This window comes from Asterias amurensis, chromosome 20 (genome assembly GCF_032118995.1).
Source record: "Asterias amurensis chromosome 20, ASM3211899v1".
Lineage (NCBI taxonomy): Eukaryota > Metazoa > Echinodermata > Asteroidea > Forcipulatida > Asteriidae > Asterias > Asterias amurensis.
In genome coordinates, this window is record NC_092667.1 from 5,482,065 (window position 1) to 5,500,670 (window position 18,606).

Consider the following 18,606-nt stretch of genomic DNA (forward strand, 5'->3'; position numbering starts at 1 on the left):
CTCTTAGGGCTGTGCTGGATGCCATGTGACAATGACTGTAGTTTGACTATTGTCAAGGTTCACCCCGATTCACTATGTGTGAATGTCCTTCCACGCCTTATTATGCACGTATTAATATAATACAAGATATATTAGGGAGGTTTAGATGCACGTTTCCGCAAGCAAAAACGTCAACGTGAACGTCAACAGTTTGTGTTGTAAAACTTTCACGTTTTAAGCATACGTGAAGTTACCGTTTCTCACGTCAGGTACGTACGTGCAGATGTCATACATGAGCATGAAATAAGCACAGAGTGGTGACGTCATCTATAAACGACATAATTGTCTGACATTCACGTTCACGTTTTTGCTTGCGTAACGTGCGTCGACTAATACCTCCCTAATATTGAACAAAATAGACTTTAGTTATTAAACTGCATGGGACAGTATAAACATTTAACAGTATTGAGGCTGAATTGATAACCCAATGCTCATATTAGGCCTATCAGTTTGATGTTTGACAGACAAAGACAAGACAACCGGACAATCAGAGACAAGACAAAGCAGCTCTATGAAATTGGGCACAGGAGGAAACAACTGGCGGATGATGAAAAGAGGATGCAGTTCCATAAGGCAACCGCTACTGATATGAGAGTTTGTGAATTGTGCATTACAGCAGACTACCGGATGTGTTTCGGCAAAGGCTCGTATGAGAGGCTGATCGGAGTTAATTTATTCTTCTACCACCACACCAGCACCAGGAAGAAGCCGTGCGTGATATTTCCCCTGTGTGGGCAGCGAGTGTCAGCCACAGTTCATGGTCAAAAGATTGATAGTTTTATGTAAAATTACCACCTCGAAAACAGGAAGAAAAACACACATTATTCGACGACAGTCACAAAGGCCTTTGTGATCTGAATTAATGAAACAAAGTGGTTGATACCTTGGTCATACGCCTGAAAGTGGTTGTATACTTGGTCTTGCGCCTGTTAGTTGCCTGCAATCTATATAAAAGCTACTCGTCAGAGGGAAAAGATGAAAGAATTTCGGTTCCAGACATTGAAATCCCATAAAGGTGGATGCAGATTGCGGTGTGGTGCTTGGATTATAATCTGCCTAGTAGTGGTATCAGCGCTCGCACAAACTAACGGTTTGTCAACTCGTATTTCTCTTTTAACCTTTGAATTTTTGACAAACTTTGTACCACAAAAGTCAAATCTCTAAAAACTTATCTTTTTATGTCACGGGTTTTCAAGGACTATAATAAATTTTGTTGTAGTGTGTTTTCCTTTACACCCGGGCAGGTTGGATATTTTGTGTGCACAACAAGTCTTTATCAACGGTTTAAACACCCCCACGTGACGCGCTCTCCACCAATAGGAATAGCGAAACTGTCTGAGGTATTTATGAATAATAATTATTGATGAACTTCCGGGTTTTAATTTGTTTCTTCTTTTTGGATCTTTATCAGCACCAGGTCATCTCGGATGTTTTGTGGATGAGAGAAATCGCGCTCTCAAAGGTGGCTCCAGAACCTTCGACCCTCTTTCCGTTCAGCGATGTTTCAAACATTGCCAAGACGATTTACATGTCGACTACACGTACGCTGGTTTGGAATATGCAGAAGAATGTTACTGCGGTAATAATGAGAACTATGGACGACACGGTCGAGGAAAGGAGTCGGACTGCGAGAAGTACACGTGCACGGGGGACTCTGACCAGTTTTGCGGCGGCAGTTGGCGAATAGCAATCTACAAAAGTAAGCCAATCACACTTCAATTTTGGGAATAAAAGGGTAGCGACTGGTTAAAACCATCAGGGTCGAGGCCGTGCGATTAAGGGCCGAGCCAAAGCGAGGGCCTTCACTTTCGGTCGTCACGTCACGTCTGCAGCATGTAGCGTTCATAATGTTTGTGTGCACGTAGTACATTACATATCATGCAATTATGTTTTTATAATGGTTGATTACATGTACGAGGGATTTGAGTGCGAATCTCCATGTAAAATGAAGCGAGGTCACGAACGCTCATGGTGGACGGGGATTGACGTAGGCTCAAGAGTCATGGTCTCTAAACGTAATTCACGAGCCTGGAAGTGTAAAGTCAGATGTTCAGGATATCAGTTGTGACGAGTCGTGATAAAGATTAATCAACAAGAGGGCGCTATTTTATCCCCCTGTAGACATAAACATCTGCTTTACTAAAAACTGAAATCGATCCCTGTTGTGGATTAAAGAATAAAACATTGCTATTTGTATTTTGTCAGTTTCACAAGGAGTATGCAGCAATGCAATAGGCCCACCTGCCCATGGAACCAACTCGATCACCAACCCGAGTGGTCTGTCTTATAATTTAGACAACTACAAGTTCCTCGGGACAGAGGTGAATTTCTTCTGCGATGCTGGTTATGTTCTCGATGGGTCTTCTACCATTATGTGCCTCGTACAGGAGAACACCGTTGGCTGGAGTGACACTGTACCAACGTGTAGAGGTAATACGCCTGTATATGTAGTATTATTTGATGAAAAATTGTATTATTATTTTCCCTGAAAGCTTTCCAAATTGGAATACTGCCACGTGCAAGATTTGTTATCTGTGATCCATATTTGGCAAAAGCGATCAAAGCAGATAACAAACAATAAAAGACTATTTCAGAGTAACCGACTATTTTTCTACGAAATATTTTGACCAACCCAATATATTGATCCGTCCGTCTTATCGAATGACCCAAAATATCGACCCGTCCGTCTTATCGACTGACTCACTTACTCCAATTTTCGATTTTAATAATGTGACCGACTATTCAATAATATCTCTTTGAGAATAGGCCAAATGTGGTCCTCAAATAAAGTTTATTTTGCACACCACTCTCAGAGCTCAGAACTTCCTAAGAACATGCTGGTATATATGCCAGTATCCACACTTTGTGTGACCCAAGATGACATCACAAACTTTTGAAACTTAAAACTCAATCGGTCGTCAATTTATTGGAAATGGATTACCCTCTCTGACCAGTCCAGCGTCAAAGGGAAACCTTAACTGATACACCTATTTTGTTTCTCCTCGTCTAAGCTGTTATACCATCGACGATTCCAACGACCACTGTGCCCACAACAACCACGACTGCGCCCTCAACCGGTAAGATAACAACCACAAACGCGAGTCGTGCGCCACCATCGAGCACCGAGGCAGCGTCGACAAAATCCCAGCAAACACTCACTTTAGACAAAGGTATGAATCAAGGAGATCTTTAAAAAATTGAAACCGGCTGGTTTTATCATTAAAATACATCAGAACATGGTCACAATAATAGCTTACGTCACAGCACGTTTATCCAATGAAATCATTGTATCAAATGAACGCACTGGCCGGGCCTGATAAGACCAGTGGTTGGAGGATAAAAAGACAGGGAACAGTCTAAGTCAAACTTATAGCCTGAACATCTGACGTCACACTTCGAGGCTCGTGAAACACGCCAGAGACCTGCTTCCAAACCGGCGTGTATTTTCACCTTTCACCTCATTCCATTCACATAGAGATACGCAGTCAAAATCTATTGCGGACGTGACAGCAGTGTTCTGTTTAGGCATGTAAAGCTCATGTCACTGCACTTATCCAATTATATCATTGTATCCAATGCAATCACTGGATCATGAGCAGGATAAAGACAGGGGCCCAGTCTAAGTCAAACATTACCCTTTTGGGGACGCTAGGTGGCAGCAACACCAACAGGTCAATTCAACCGTTTCAGTAAACAGTGTGTACACATAGAATGGCTGCTGCCTCAAATGCCTTGCGTTTCCAACTGCGCTTTAAATTGACACAACATTCCTATATATTATCCTTACTTATAACTTAAAAATATGTTTGTTAAACAACAATCTTCTTTTATTGTATAGGCAGCCTCATTGGAATTGTTATTGGAGTACTATTAGCAGTTATCATTGGCCTCGCCTTCATCATTTTTATCTGCAGAAAAAGGTAAGTTCAAACAACAAACATAAACAAACAGAAAGTTGCAACCCGGCCTTGGACGGTAAAAACAAAAAAGGGTATTTGCAAAAAGGTCTATGTAACAAAAATAGCGACCTCTGTCGTCCTCACTTTTCAACTTTGCAACTTTCTAGACGCAAATCTCACTATTTTCTATACATTTTTTTTATTCAAAAGAAGAAGCAAGAGGAAGGCGTCACCCTCTGCTGTTGCCACGGATACGATGGGGATGAGTTTCTCAAACAATATGTACGAAATCACAGTTCAAACGACGGAGAGGGACCCTCAAGAACCAAACCAAAACCCACAAGCACAGCTCTACAGTGAGGTTATTCGGAAACAGTCCAGGAGTGGCGAGAGTAATTACGTCAACGCAGTCATTCAGCCATCTTCGGGGGCCCATGAGAATGCTGGAACTGGATTGGTTGACAATGTTCTGTACGAGAGTTCCTCGTTCAGAGACGAGCCAGATATGGCGGGAAATGATTCAGAAATGGCGGGAAACGATTCAAATGGACGGTACGAGTCATTCACAACTGCGAAAGAAAATCCAGGATGGGTTTAAAATATCATTTATGAATGAATCCCTTTCGATAATAATGGTACAGAAAGAGAATAAAGCCAACAAGCAAATACATTTCCTGGCTGTGGTTGTTGATTTAGAAAGTGAAATACAACCAATAGCCGACGACTCCTTGTTGACACGCCCTTGGCTCGTTTGGACAAACGGGCGGGAACGATTTTTGGGAACGATGCCTCGGAGTGTCCGATAACTATCCATATTGGACTCCAATATTGGAGCACCATGTCAGTAAAACATAGCAAAATAATAGATAATGACGCACGATTCACCAATCAAATGCGAAGGATCTGTTCCTAGTGAACAGTCACGTGGTCATAGTTAGCCTTTAGAGGATTTGTCTCGCTATATTATTTCATTATTATATAAGCTTGATACTAAGACGTGCTATGCCGAAAAGGACCCGAAAAAGGATCCGAAAAAGGATCCGAAAAAGGAATTTTGTGTGATCTCTAGATTAGCAGCAAGGAGCTTTGTGATGACTAATAGCTCATACAATTTAAAATCAAGGCCCAGAGGTATAGTTTCAGGCAAATAATATAATTGATTTGATTTTTTAAATATTTTGTTGAGTATTTATTTAATACCTAAGCTGTTAGCATTTTTATGTTGACCCTATAATGTGGAGTGTGGTTGACAACCATCTGCATACCACGGGACGTTTTTTTTTATACATGTATAAAGCAACACGAATGCCTCAACATTAAAGGCACTGCATAGAACCTTACTTGGTAACGAGCAACGGAGAGCTCTTGATAATATAAAACTTTGTGAAAAACGACTCCCTAAAATAATAGAAGACTTCTGGCCGGATACCTTTTCCTATCAAAAAGCACACTATTTTATACAACAAAGGTGTTTTTCCATCATTTTGTCGCAACTTCAATGCCCAATTGAGTCCAAATTTGTACAGGTTTGTTATTTTATGCATTTATGTCTTACTTATTGTATGTAGATTCTATAAAACATAGCAACCAAAATGTTCAATTTTAACAACAATAAACTTGCCATGTAAAACTGAAAGAGCAGTATCTGACTATAATTTATAGAAAGAGATTTTAAATTTGCATCGAGGAATAATGAGACGAGAACACTAGATAAGCCTGTTGGTGCTTGATGAAGCATCCACTCTCATAGAACCTGAATGAATGAATAAGATGGCTGGATGAATAAGATGCTGTGTCTTGTGGAGGTAGAGTTTATGGTTACTTAAATTAAGAGCTAAAGCAACTAATGAAAATTACCATTTCTAATGACCCTCGAACACAATAACTTTAAACTCGTATTAAACAAAGGAGGATATAATATTTGCCATGGCAGGCATTCTAATGTACTCAAATAAAAAAAGGCCAAAGTGTACAATAATATGCCAAACACGGATTTGAACTAGCGAGGGCTCTTTAGGCTCTGTTATTCATTATCACCCACCCAAAACCTATGTATACCGTGGTTTTACACCATGGAATGCGAAATATATCCTGTACGTTTTTCAATAAAGCCTAAACCTTATACATTATGAACTTAAAATGAAAACAACATCCTCCGAACATTGCACTGTGACTGTACTTCTGATCACTGACTGGAACGAACGCACAAAGCTGGTTTTGCAAAGTACACAGACTGCATTGTATGATATTTTCGCTAAAACGAAGTGGTGTAGGCCTACCGTATGAAGGGAACCATGTTCTTCTTTTCTAACTCTTACTGATTGGTAGCAGTTGTGGCCTGTACTTGAATCCCGTGCATATAGAACTACTCTTTATAAAGGTAAGCATTTCTTGTACAATATTAATAGCTTATTTATGACAAATAACATCAAAAGACTGAAAGGAAAAGTAAAAGTGAAACAGATTTGAAAATAACGGGTGAATGCATGAGGAATTGTTACATTGATAAGTGTCTATACTAAAAAGGTTTTATACACAACCCAGACGTGGATATTGATCGAAACAGAATCATGGGTTTGAGTATAGTGTCGAATAGGGACATAATCTGGCGATGGAGGCACTATAGCCAGTCCAGACTATAGCCAGTCACAATTGGAAATAGTGGTCCGACACAAGGAGGTAAATGTCAACCAGCAGAACAAAACTCTCTACTCGTAATTCAAATATTCAAAAAAGTTTTAAAATTGAACAGTATTTGATTTCAGGCATTTGGAACCCAAACAATGCTTAAAATTCATACAAATAAACAGAATGCCTTCCTGAAAAATACTGCCTGAATAAAAATGCATTTAAATATACATGTTTATACAGTGTCATCATGGGAGATGCAATGATTCCAGGGTGGATTTCACAAAGAGTTAGGACTAGTCTTATCTCGAGTTAGGACGAGTTTAGTCCTAACTTAGGACTAGCTGTACGTTTTTGATATCTCTTAGGACTAGTCCTAAGTTAGGACTAGTCCTAACTCTTTGTGAAATCGACCCCTGGGAAAAATAATGCCCCGCTAAATAGGATATGATTTTGAGTTGAGTGTTGACTAGGGACAGAATTTGTTGAACTTGGTAACGAGTAATGGGGAAATGCTGATAGTATAAAGCATTGTGAGAAACGGCTCCCTCTGAAGTAACGTAGTTTCGAGAAAGAAGTAATTTTCCACGAATTTGATTTCGAGACCTCAGAATTAGATTTTGAGGTCAATAAATCAAACATCTGGAAGCACACAACTTCGTGTGACAAGGGTGTTTTTTCTTTCAATATTATCTCGCAACTTCGACGACCAATTGAGCTCAAATTTTCACAGGTTTGTTACTAATTATGTTAAGATACAGCAAGTGAGAAGACTGGTCTTTCACAATTACCAATAGTGTCCAGAGTCCTTAATGGCAGTACTTATAATACAATGGAAACTTTGAAAGTGTAGTCCGACACAAGGAAGTAAAACACACCCAGTTAGTACAACACAAACTCATATTCTTATACAAAATATTTAGTTACTTGTACAATTTGATTTCAGGCATTTGGAACCAAAACAATGCTTCATACATCGTACGGAGCTGCACTAATTTGGACGGCGTTGGTTTATCAACTAATGACGTCATCAAATGCGCAGGCTACCGGTAAGAAACTCTCTCTCTCTATTACACAGTTTCAAGATCACTGCTTTAGGTTCTTGTCTTCGATGCCCACAACTCGTGCCTTTTATAAATACACTGAAAACAACTTGTGTGTGGTATAAAGTAAATATGTTTAAATTAAACTGCTTTTTAGTATAATGTAAATCCGTATTATTTGTTAACAAAAATAAAACGACGCTCGGTCTTGTGCTATGTAAGTTTAAAACCGAGAGAGCACCAGGAAACAATGTCGTTTTTCAAAAATAAAGCACCCCCATCACCCTCAAACGCATGATTGAGTGAAATAGTTATAACGGCTAATCTCCTTTTGGAAACATGTCATTTGGTGACCACTATTAGAATTGCTATAACCTACGTTTGTATCGTTTTATAGGACCTGGATATTTGGGGTGCTTTAAAGATGGGTCATGGGGACCTCGGGTTTTGAGAGGGGATTCAAAAACCTCAGACAGGTTGTCCGTGGAGTGGTGTTTCAATTACTGTGGCAGTAGATCCTATAAATATGCTGGTGTGGAATCTGAGACGGAGTGTTACTGCGGAAACGACGAGGATTATGACAGACATGGGATAGCAGTAGACTCAGAGTGCCGTAATATTTGTCCAGGCAACTCATACCAATACTGCGGTGGTCATTGGCGAATATCAATCTACAAAAGTAAGCTAAGAAACTATACTTGCCCCCCCCCCCAAACAAAATAAATAAATAAATAAATAAATAAATTATTTGCCCCCCCCCCCCCCAATTTGTAAAAATAAATGTGATAGTTCTTGGCTTAAAAACTCAACCAGCAGCTGTTTTTTTGGTAATTCCGCCCGATTGAGCGTTGGTTGATAATTCAAGAACCTAGAAAAGGTACAGGGAAATGAGACATATTCCTAAAATCAATGCAAGTTTTATATCACACAACACTTTGCAGAAATTTTCTGCTATAAATGAAGTCTTCTTGACTGCAGCTTGTTTAAATGATTCAACTTGTTTTTGAAAAGCAGAGGTGAACTTATACATTGTCACATAACATTACTCCGAAACGCCCGTTTCACACTAGGTAAAAATATAACATTATATTAAAGGCAGTGGACACTATTGGTAATAATTGTCAAAGACTAGTCTTCACAGTTGGTGTATCTCAACATATGCATAAAATAACAAACCTGTGGAAAATTACTTCTTTCTCAAAAACTGAGGCACTTCAGAGGGAGCCGTTTCTCACAATGTTTAATACCATCAACCTCTCCCCATTACTCGTCACCAAGAAAGGTTTTATGCTAATAATTATTTGAGTAATTACCAATAGTGTCCACTGCATTTAAGTATACGTTTTAGGATGTGCAAACTAAACCACATATGACTCCCAATCAAAGAATATTTTGTGTTTGACTTTCAGTTTCCGAAGGAGTTTGCAATAATGAAATTGGCCCACCAGTCCACGGGAGCCATGAAGTCACAAATCCTACCCACGTTTCTTATAGTTTATCAAACTCCAAGTTCTCCGGTACGCGAGTAACCTTCAAGTGTGACACTGGATACGATATTCAAGGAGCCGAGACTATCGAATGCATAAAGAGGGCAAACATTGCAGAATGGAGCAACTCTGTACCAACATGTACAGCAGGTAAAGTCTCAATAACATGACACTCTCACTTCCATTACTTTAACTTCACTGCGACTACTTTCATTGAGGTTTTATAAACTTTTTACACAGATGTTTAGGAAATTCAACGGGGCATACTTAATCGCTCTTAGTAAAACACGGGCCTGTATCCTTGGTTTTTGAAAGGGCAGGGGCACCAAGGCATTTTTCCCTTGGTAAAGGGCACCCTATTATATGAGGAAATTGTAATTTTCTACTGGAGCATTTCAAGGGCACCAATGAAGGCAATGACCAGGGGGGCATGAGGCAATCGCCTTCGTTGGCGCCGTGAAGTATGGGCCTGAAAACAAAAACAATCAAATCCTATTGATAAATATGTGACATTAAGTATCCGTCCTTTTCCATATAGTTGTACCGCCGACAACTTTTGTATACACAGCATCGCCCCCGACAACGACCCAGACTAATAACACACCCATGGCAATGACAACTGTTTCACACACAGTTACAAGTGTAGTGCCCCCGACTACGAACCAGACTAACAACATGATAGTGACCGCCTCGTCGGGAGGGCCATCGAGTAACCCTGGTAACACCACTGATGATCGAGAGATGCCCAACCCACAAACATCCAAAACAGGTTTGTCTATCTAAAATTCATACCAGTTCAAATCGTCCACAGAAATAATATTTTCTCCCGAACTATGCTATTAAAGAACCTAATAGAAGATAATTATTGTGCTGTGATGACCCCAATGTCGCCAAGTATCTTAAACTTACTCATAATGTGTACAAAAGTCACCCCAAAACAATTATTATTGTTTTCAACAAAAAACCATAATAGCGCCTCTGGATTTGGAAGCTTATTCATATCAGATCACAGTGTATATTCAGTGAACTACTGAGTAGGTACATCAAAGAGAACCGGAAGGAGTTTGGAGTTGCTATGAGTACTAGAAACCATGTCTCAAATCCGCTATTCTGGATAATGTTTATGTTTGTTAATCCAACCAGGGGCTTTCATTGGAATAGCAGTTGGAGTAATCGTATCCTTGATGATTCTCATTGTGATTGTCATTATTACCTTCAGAAAGAGGTAAGATGCAAACTGTCTTCAGATCACGTTTTTTAGTTTTCACGGGTTAGGTCAAAGATGCCCAACCTGAAGCATAAACTTAACTATGGATAGGGTCAATGTGACCAACACGGGTCACGCTGCTGACCATTTATCATTTATAGTTCAAATGAAATGCATTATAACTCCAAGACACATGTCTCAAATTACATCAAGTTTGACAGACTTGCATAAAAAGGACGCTCGGTGGCAGCAGACTCAACAGGACAACAGGTAGATGAACTTTCCTTGGCAATAAAGCATATGAGGAACTTCATCAGGGAAAATAACCAGTTATGCTTGATGCAACCTGCCCTTTAAATTACGTCCACGACGTGTGCAAATGATTGCCTATAACAAGTAGGCCCTACTGTCGGGCAGTCGAAAAACTTACTAACCACATTGTTAATGAAACTATGTTGTCCTATAAAATATACAGGCAAAAAAGAAGAGACGGGGGAATAGATGGTGCCAATGGTACAGTCAACACGAACCAAGCTGACGTCACTCCAGGGTTAGCCTACGAAATTCCAAGCCGTCTGGGTACAGTTAACTCAAACCCACCAGAATATGACGTCATTAAAGACTCAACGTACGAAACTTCAAGTCCTAAGGGCGCAATTAATCCCAATTCGCCGGAATATGACGTCATTACAGACTCAACGTATGAAACTCCAAGCCCTGCAGCTGCAGTCAATCCGAATTCGAAAGAATCTGATGTCACTACAAATGCGATGTCAGCGTACGAGATTCCCAATCCGCCTCCAACAAATAAAAACCACAAATTCACTCAAGAGCAGTCCAGTAATGACATTGTTCACGAGTATGCAGATATCAAGTTGACGTCACTGAGTCAGAATTAGACCAGGCTGATGACATCGTAATAAATCATAGCTCTATCATCTATCATCCAACGACTAAAACTTATATAAAAACAGGGCACAGTGGCATAGTTTTCAGCAAATATGGTTGATTTAATTTCAGGGGGAGCGATTTGCAAATATTTTGCCGAGTGTTTTTTTTAGTATTCAACATTTTTGGAATTTGTTGATAGATCCATGAGGAACGTGTTTCGATTTTGAATCGATAGAGGGCGTATAAGTCACTGGTTTATGCGATCTTTGGACAATATGCAGCAAGGAGCTTTGCAACATTCAATGGCTAAACCTTTTACAAATAGAAAACAGGTCCCACGGGTATCCAGCAAAAATAAAACTTGATTTATTTCAAGGGGCTGAAAGATCAGCAAATATTTTTTTAAAAATAATGTTGAATGTTATTGCATAAAGCATTGGTATGCGTTTAATAATGTATTGCTAATCTGAGGAACTCTTAGTGATACTTGAAACATTATGTATATCACTGGATTGATTCATCTTCTAAAGCAACGAATGCCTCATTATTAAAACATATATCTACGAAAGAACAGTTCATAACGAAATGTCTTACAAATTTACGAAGATTCGAGATAAAAAGTGTTCCATGTTAACAACAATAAAATAAAACTTGCCATGTAAAACTGAAAGAGCAGTATCTGACTTTTATTTATAGAAAGAGATTTTAAATTTGCATCGGGATAAATAACGAGACGAGAACACGAGAGCACCCTTGATGAAACATCCACTCTCAGTATAAGAACGGAAATAATTTGTGCATGGTTACTTAAATCAAGAGCTGAAGCAACTCGTGAAAATCACCAGTTCTAATTATCCTCCTTTAAACTCGTTACAAAGGAGGATATAATATTTGCCGTGGAAGGCATTCTAATGTACTCAAATAAAAAAGGCCAAAGTGTACAATAATATGCCAAACACGGATTTGAACTAGCGAGGGCTCTTTAGGCTCTGTTATTCATTATCACCCACCCAAAACCTATATGTATACCGTGGTTTTACACCATAGAATGCGGAACTAAAGAAAATATATCCTGTACGTTTTGCAATATAGCCTAAACCTTATACATGATGAACTAAAAACGAAAGCAACATCCTCCGAACATTGCACTGTGACTGTACTTCTGATCACTGACTGGAACGAACGCACAAAGCTGGTTTTGCAAAGTACACAGACTGCATTTGGATGATATTTTCGCTAAAACGAAGTGGTGTAGGCCTACCGTATGAAGGGAACCATGTTCTTCTTTTCTAACTCTTACTGATTGGTAGTGGTTGTGGCCTGTACTTGAATCCCGTGCGTATAGAACTACTGTTTAAAGGTAAGCATTTCTTGTACAAATTATAATAGGCTATTTATGACAATAACATCAAAAGACTAGAAAGGAAAAGTAAAAGTGAAAACAGATATGAAAATAACGGGTGAATGCTTGAGGAATTGTTACATTGATAAGTGTCTATACTAAAAAGGTTTTAAACACAACTCATACGTGGATATTGGTCGAAAAATAACCATGGGTTTTGAGTATAGTGTCGAATAGGGACATAATCTGGCGATGGAGACACTTTTTAGCTAGTCCACTGGCAACAATTGGAAATAGTGGTCCTACACATAGCCTTGCTCAAGGCAGTCGAATTATTCACTCCGAAAAAAGACCGCTGCTGTATAAAAACCCACCCGTATTCACTTAGCGTAAAACCCACCCGTATTCACTGTGCGTAACATCGCACGACACGATGCCCCCGTACACTATCCGCATGCGGAGGCCGTCAGGCCGACAGCCTTGTAGGATCTGTGTTGAAGCCACTGACCTCATTACTATAAGCGAAGAGTTCCCACGGTCAGCTCATTACCATAATGCCCGCGAAAGACGAGGCATGTTTACCTCACACACCACCACCACGGACGCATGATAGGGTCCAAAGGTCGTGATAAGGGAAGTGCGTGATTGGACGTCAAAATGAATAATTCATTTGCCTCACATCCTGTGTTGTCTGATAGGTCTGACGAACGATATACATATTCATGAGCTGCATACTAGCATATCCTCGAGCCCCCCCCCCCCCAATTTCGTCCACTATTGGAATTTTTTCAATACAACACATTAAAACGGGAAGATACAGACCCGACAAGGCTGTTGTCGACCTGACGGCCTCCGCATGCGGTTAGTGGTGTACGAGTGCGATGACTTGTGTGAACAGTATTCGTGCGATGTGACAGTGTGTATACGGGTTGGTCATTCGGTGTGATAGCACACACCATGCACAGGGTATACGGCGGGTGGGTTTACAGCTGCGTCTTTTCGGAGCGAATAATGCGACTGCCTTGAGCAAGGCTATCCTACACAAGGAAGTAAATGTCACCCATGCAGAAATACAAAACTCTCTATTCACGAGACTCTGGAACTCACTTCCGGATTACCTCAGACAAATACACAACATTACTCTCGTCCAGCAGAAACTCAAAACACACTTATTCTTGCTTGCTTTCCAACATCTTGACAAAACTTGACCGGCGCCTTTGAATGTTTCTCCTTTTCAGTAAAGTGCGCCATATAAATGCTGTAGTTTGTTTATTATTATAATTTGATTCGAGACCTCAGAATTAGATTTTGAGGTCAAGAAAGCAAACATTTGGAAGCACACAGCTTCGTGTGACAAGGGTGTTTTTCTTTCAATATTATCTCGCAACTCCGACGACCAATTGAGCTCAAATTTTCACAGGTTTAGTGTCCAGAGTCCTTAATGGCAGTACTTATAATACAATGGAAACTTTGAAAGTGTAGTCCGACACAAGGAAGTAAAACACACCCAGTTAGTACAACACAAACTCATATTCTTATACAAAATATTTAGTTACTTGTACAATTTGATTTCAGGCATTTGGAACCAAAACAATGCTTCATACATCGTACGGAGCTGCACTAATTTGGACGGCGTTGGTTTATCAACTAGTGACGTCATCAAATGCGCAGGCTACCGGTAAGAAAATCTCTCTTTATTACAGTTTCAAGATCAGTGCTTTATAGGTTCTTGTCTTCGATGCCCACAACTCTTGCCTTTTATAAATACATTGAAAACAACTTGTGTGTGTGGTCTTAAGTAAATATGTTTAAATTAAACTGCTTTCAGTATAATATCCGTATTATTTTGTTAACAAAAATAAAACGTCTCTCGGTCTTGTGCTATGTAAGTTTAAAACAGAGAGAGCACCGGGGGACAATGTCGTAAAAAAAAAAAAAAATAAAGCATCCCCCATCACTCTCGGCTAATCTCCCTTTGGACAAATCTCTTTTGGTGACCATTATTAGAGTTGCTATATAACCTACGTTTGTATCGTTTTATAGGACCTGGATATTTGGGGTGCTTTGAAGATTGGCAGATTGGAGGCCGGGATTTGAGAGGGGATTCAAGAACCTCCGAAAGCTTGTCCGTGGAGTGGTGTTTCAGTTACTGTGCCAGTAGATCTTATAAATATGCTGGTGTGGAATCTGAGACGGAGTGTTACTGCGGAAACAACGAGGATTATGGAAGACGTGGGAGAGCAGCACACTCAGAGTGCCGTAATATTTGTCCAGGCAACTCCAACCAATACTGCGGTGGTCATTGGCGAATAGCAATCTACAAAAGTAAGCTAAGAAACTTACTTGCCCCCCCCAAAAAAAAAAAAAAACACCCCAAAAAACAACTATTTGCCCCCCCCCCCCCCCAATTTGTAAATTTTTTTTTTGATAATTCTAGGCTTAAAAAACTCATCCAGCAGCTGTTTTTTGTAATTCCGCCCGATTAAGCGTTGGTTGATAATTCAAGTACCAGGAAAAGGTACAGGGAAATGGGACATATTTATAATCAATGCAAGTATATCACACAACACTTTGAAGTAATTATCTGCTATAAATGAAGTCTTCTTGACTGCAGCTTGTTTAAATGATTCAACTTGTTTTTGAAAAGCAGAGGTAAACTTATACATAGTCACATAACATTACTCCGAAACGCCCGTTTCACACTAGGTAAAAATATAACATTATATTAAAGGCAGTGGACACTATTGGTAATTGTCAAAGACTAGCCTTCACAGTTGGTGTATCTCAACATATGCATAAAATAACAAACCTGTGAAAATTTGAGCTCAATCGGTCATCGAAGTTGCGAGATAAAAATGAAAGAAAAAAAAACACCCTTGTCACACGAAGTTGTGTGCGTTCAGATGGTTGATTTCGAGACCTTAAATTCTAAACTTTAGGTCTCGAATCAAATTCGTGGAAAATTATTTCTTTCTCAAAAACTGAGGCACTTCAGAGGGAGCCGATTCTCACAATGTTTAATACCATCAACCTCTCCCCATTACTCGTCACCAAGAAAGGTTTTATGCTAATAATTATTTTGAGTAATTACCAATAGCGTCCACTGCCTTTAAGTATACGTTTTAGGATGTGCAAACTAAACCACATATGACTCCCAATCAAAGAACATTTTGTGTTTGACTTTCAGTTTCCGAAGGAGTTTGCAATAATGAAATTGGCCCACCAGCCAACGGGATGCGCAAGGTCACAAATCCTACCCACGTCTATTATAGTTCAGCCAACTCCAAGTTCTTCGGTACTCGTGTAAGCTTCGAGTGTGACCCTGGATACATTATTCAAGGTGAAGGTTCTATCGAATGCACACGGAGTGATAACACTGCAGAATGGAGCAACTCTGTACCAACATGTACAGCAGGTAAAGTTCAAAATAGCATGAAACAGTCACATACATTACACTTAACTTCGCTGCGACTACTTTCATTGAGGTTTACAAAACCAAAGACTTACAGTATGGATGTTAGCAAATTCAATGGGGGTATATACTTAATCGCTAATAGTAAAACACGGGCCTGTATGCTTTATTTTTGAAAGAGCAAGGGCACCAAGGCATTTTTTCCTTGGTAAAGGGCACCCTTATGATAAGGAAGTTGTAATTTTCTCTTGGAGCATTTCAAGGGCACCAAGGCAATGACCAGGGGGCATGAGGCAATCGCCTTCGTTGGTTCCGTGAAGTGTAGGGCTTAAAAATAAAAACAATCAAATCCTATATTAATAATATGTGACATTAAGTATCCGTCCTTTTCCATACAGTTGTACCGCCGACAACTTTTTCATACACAGCATCGCCCCCGACAACGACCCAGACAAACACACCCATGTCAATGACAACTTCACACACAATTACAAGTGTAGTGCCCCCGACTACGAACCAGACTAACATCACACCCATGGCAATGACAACTTCACACACAGCTACAAGTGTAGTGCCCCCGACTATGAACCAGACTAACAACATGATAGTGACCGCCTCGTCGGGATGGCCATCGAGTAACCCTGGTGGCACCACTGATGAGCGAGAGATACCCAACCCACAAACATCCAAAACAGGTTTGTCTATCTAAAATTCATACCAGTTCAAATCGTCCAGAGATAAAATGTTTTCTCCCGAACTATACTATTAAAGAACCTAATAGAAGATAATTATTGTGCTGCGATGTCATTGCTTCATTTGAAATAAAGCAAGTATATTAAACTTACTCATAATGTGTACAAAAGTCACCCCAAAAAAATTATTATTGTTTTCAAAAAAAAAAAAAAAAAAAACATAATAGCGCCTCTGGATTTGGAAGCTTATTCATATCAGATCACAGTGTATATTCAGTGAACTACTGAGTAGGTACATCAAAGAGAACCGGAAAGAGTTTGAAGTTGCTTTGAGTACTAGAAACCATGTCTCAAATCCGCTATTCTGGATTATTTATGTTTTTTGTTAATCCAACCAGGGGCTTTCATTGGAATAGCAGTTGGAGTAATCGTATCCTTGATGATTCTGATTGTGATTGTCATTATTACCTTCAGAAAGAGGTAAGATGCAAACTGTCTTCAGATCACGTTTTTTAGTTTTCACGGGTTAGGTCAAAGAGGCCCAATCTGAAGCATAAACTTAACTATGGATAGGGTCAATGTGACCAACACGGGTCACGCTGCTGACCATTTATCATTTAAAGTTCAAATGAAATGCATTGTAACTACCAAGACACATGTCTCAAATTACATCAAGTTTGACAGACTTGCATAAAAAGGACGCTCGGTGGCAGCAGACTCAACAGGACAACAGGTAGATGCACTTTCCTTGGCAATAAAGCACATGAGGAATTTCATCAGGGAAAATAACCAGTTATGCTTGATGCAACCTGCCCTTTAAATTACGTCCACGACGTGTGAAAATGATTGCCTATATAACAAGTACTGTCACGGGCAGTTGAAAAACCTAACCACATTGTTAAGTAAACTATGTTGTCCTACAAAATATACAGGCAAAAAAGAAGAGACGGGGGAATAGATGGTGCCAATGGTACAGTCAACACGAAACAAGCTGACGTCACTCCAGGGTTAGCCTACGAAATTCCAAGCCGTCTGGGTACAGTTAACTCAAACCCACCAGAATATGACGTCATTAAAGACTCAACGTACGAAACTTCAAGTCCTAAGGGCGCAATTAATCCCAATTCGCTGGAATATGACGTCATTACAGACTCAATGTATGAAACTCCAAGCCCTGCAGCTGCAGTCAATCCGAATTCGAAAGAATCTGATGTCACTACAAATGCGATGTCAGCGTACGAGATTCCTAATCCGCCTCCAACAAATAAAAACCACAAATTCACTCAAGAGCAGTCCAGTAATGACATTGTTCACGAGTATGCAGATATCAAGTTGACGTCACTGAGTCAGAATTAGACCAGGCTGATGACATCATGACTTGATCCGGAGTCATAGCGACACACCCTTTTCAGGTGTTGAGGTGGAATATTTAACAATAATAAAGGTCAATTCGGATCAGAGAGTTTGTAAAAAGCAAGAAAATGACAATTTGAGAAATAATTCTAGCAACATTGCTTGTTTAAAATGCCCTGTCGAGTACACTTTAAATGGAAATGCCATGTAGAAAGATCATAATAGCTTTTTAAAAAGGGGGACATCTTTACTAATGTTTTTCTCGCATTAGCCTCATTTCAAAAACCTTGTGATGATGTCACAAGTCAACGGTTTGAAAACGTTCTCTGCGTAAGCATGTTGTAAGTTTGGAGAAGGGAAAAGGTTTTTAAAGGATGGAAATTTTCTTTATAATCCGGGTTGGTCTGGAAAAGGGCCGTGTTTTTTTTTTTGGGGGGGGGGGGGGTACATAAAACAAATTCTGACTTCAACAAATAACACCTGATCCAGAGTTGTTGCTTAATGGCGGTTTCAAGTACTTGACCTATGTTTATGACTTTAAAGACCTGTATCTGTTTCGATTTTAAGTCGATACAGGGGGCACACTAATCATAGTTTGTTTGATCCCTAGTAT

The 18,606-nt window shown here is 39.7% G+C and overlaps 4 protein-coding genes across 6 annotated transcripts in view; 3 read left to right on the forward strand and 1 right to left on the reverse strand.

The window, feature by feature from the left end:
- LOC139952441 (ornithine decarboxylase-like) overlaps window positions 1–18,606 on the reverse strand; it is a 46,840-nt gene that overhangs the window by 8,570 nt on the left and 19,664 nt on the right. The window lies entirely within an intron of this gene.
- On the forward strand, window positions 396–5,555 carry LOC139952442 (uncharacterized). Of its 2 annotated transcripts, none has more exons than XM_071951576.1 (6): window positions 396–1,129; window positions 1,451–1,738; window positions 2,245–2,469; window positions 3,051–3,209; window positions 3,878–3,959; window positions 4,149–5,555. In XM_071951576.1, exons 1-6 carry the CDS (start codon window positions 1,015–1,017, stop codon window positions 4,534–4,536), a joined length of 1,257 nt encoding a protein of 418 aa, XP_071807677.1. In that variant the 5' UTR covers window positions 396–1,014; the 3' UTR covers window positions 4,537–5,555. The 2 variants fall into 2 exon arrangements, with proteins under 2 accessions (XP_071807677.1, XP_071807678.1); XM_071951577.1 differs by having other exon boundaries at window positions 4,152–5,555.
- LOC139952381 (uncharacterized) lies at window positions 6,024–11,843 on the forward strand. 2 transcript variants are annotated; one of them, XM_071951495.1, is made up of 7 exons: window positions 6,024–6,318; window positions 7,513–7,615; window positions 8,007–8,288; window positions 9,019–9,246; window positions 9,635–9,865; window positions 10,240–10,321; window positions 10,779–11,843. In XM_071951495.1, exons 2-7 carry the CDS (start codon window positions 7,531–7,533, stop codon window positions 11,200–11,202), a joined length of 1,332 nt encoding a protein of 443 aa, XP_071807596.1. In that variant the 5' UTR covers window positions 6,024–6,318; window positions 7,513–7,530; the 3' UTR covers window positions 11,203–11,843. The 2 variants fall into 2 exon arrangements, with proteins under 2 accessions (XP_071807596.1, XP_071807597.1); XM_071951496.1 differs by having other exon boundaries at window positions 9,731–9,865.
- LOC139952438 (uncharacterized) lies at window positions 12,255–18,385 on the forward strand. The gene is made up of 7 exons (XM_071951568.1): window positions 12,255–12,554; window positions 14,112–14,214; window positions 14,580–14,861; window positions 15,724–15,951; window positions 16,347–16,643; window positions 17,039–17,120; window positions 17,573–18,385. The coding sequence occupies exons 2-7, from the start codon at window positions 14,130–14,132 to the stop codon at window positions 17,994–17,996; spliced, it is 1,398 nt and encodes a 465-aa protein (XP_071807669.1). The 5' UTR covers window positions 12,255–12,554; window positions 14,112–14,129; the 3' UTR covers window positions 17,997–18,385.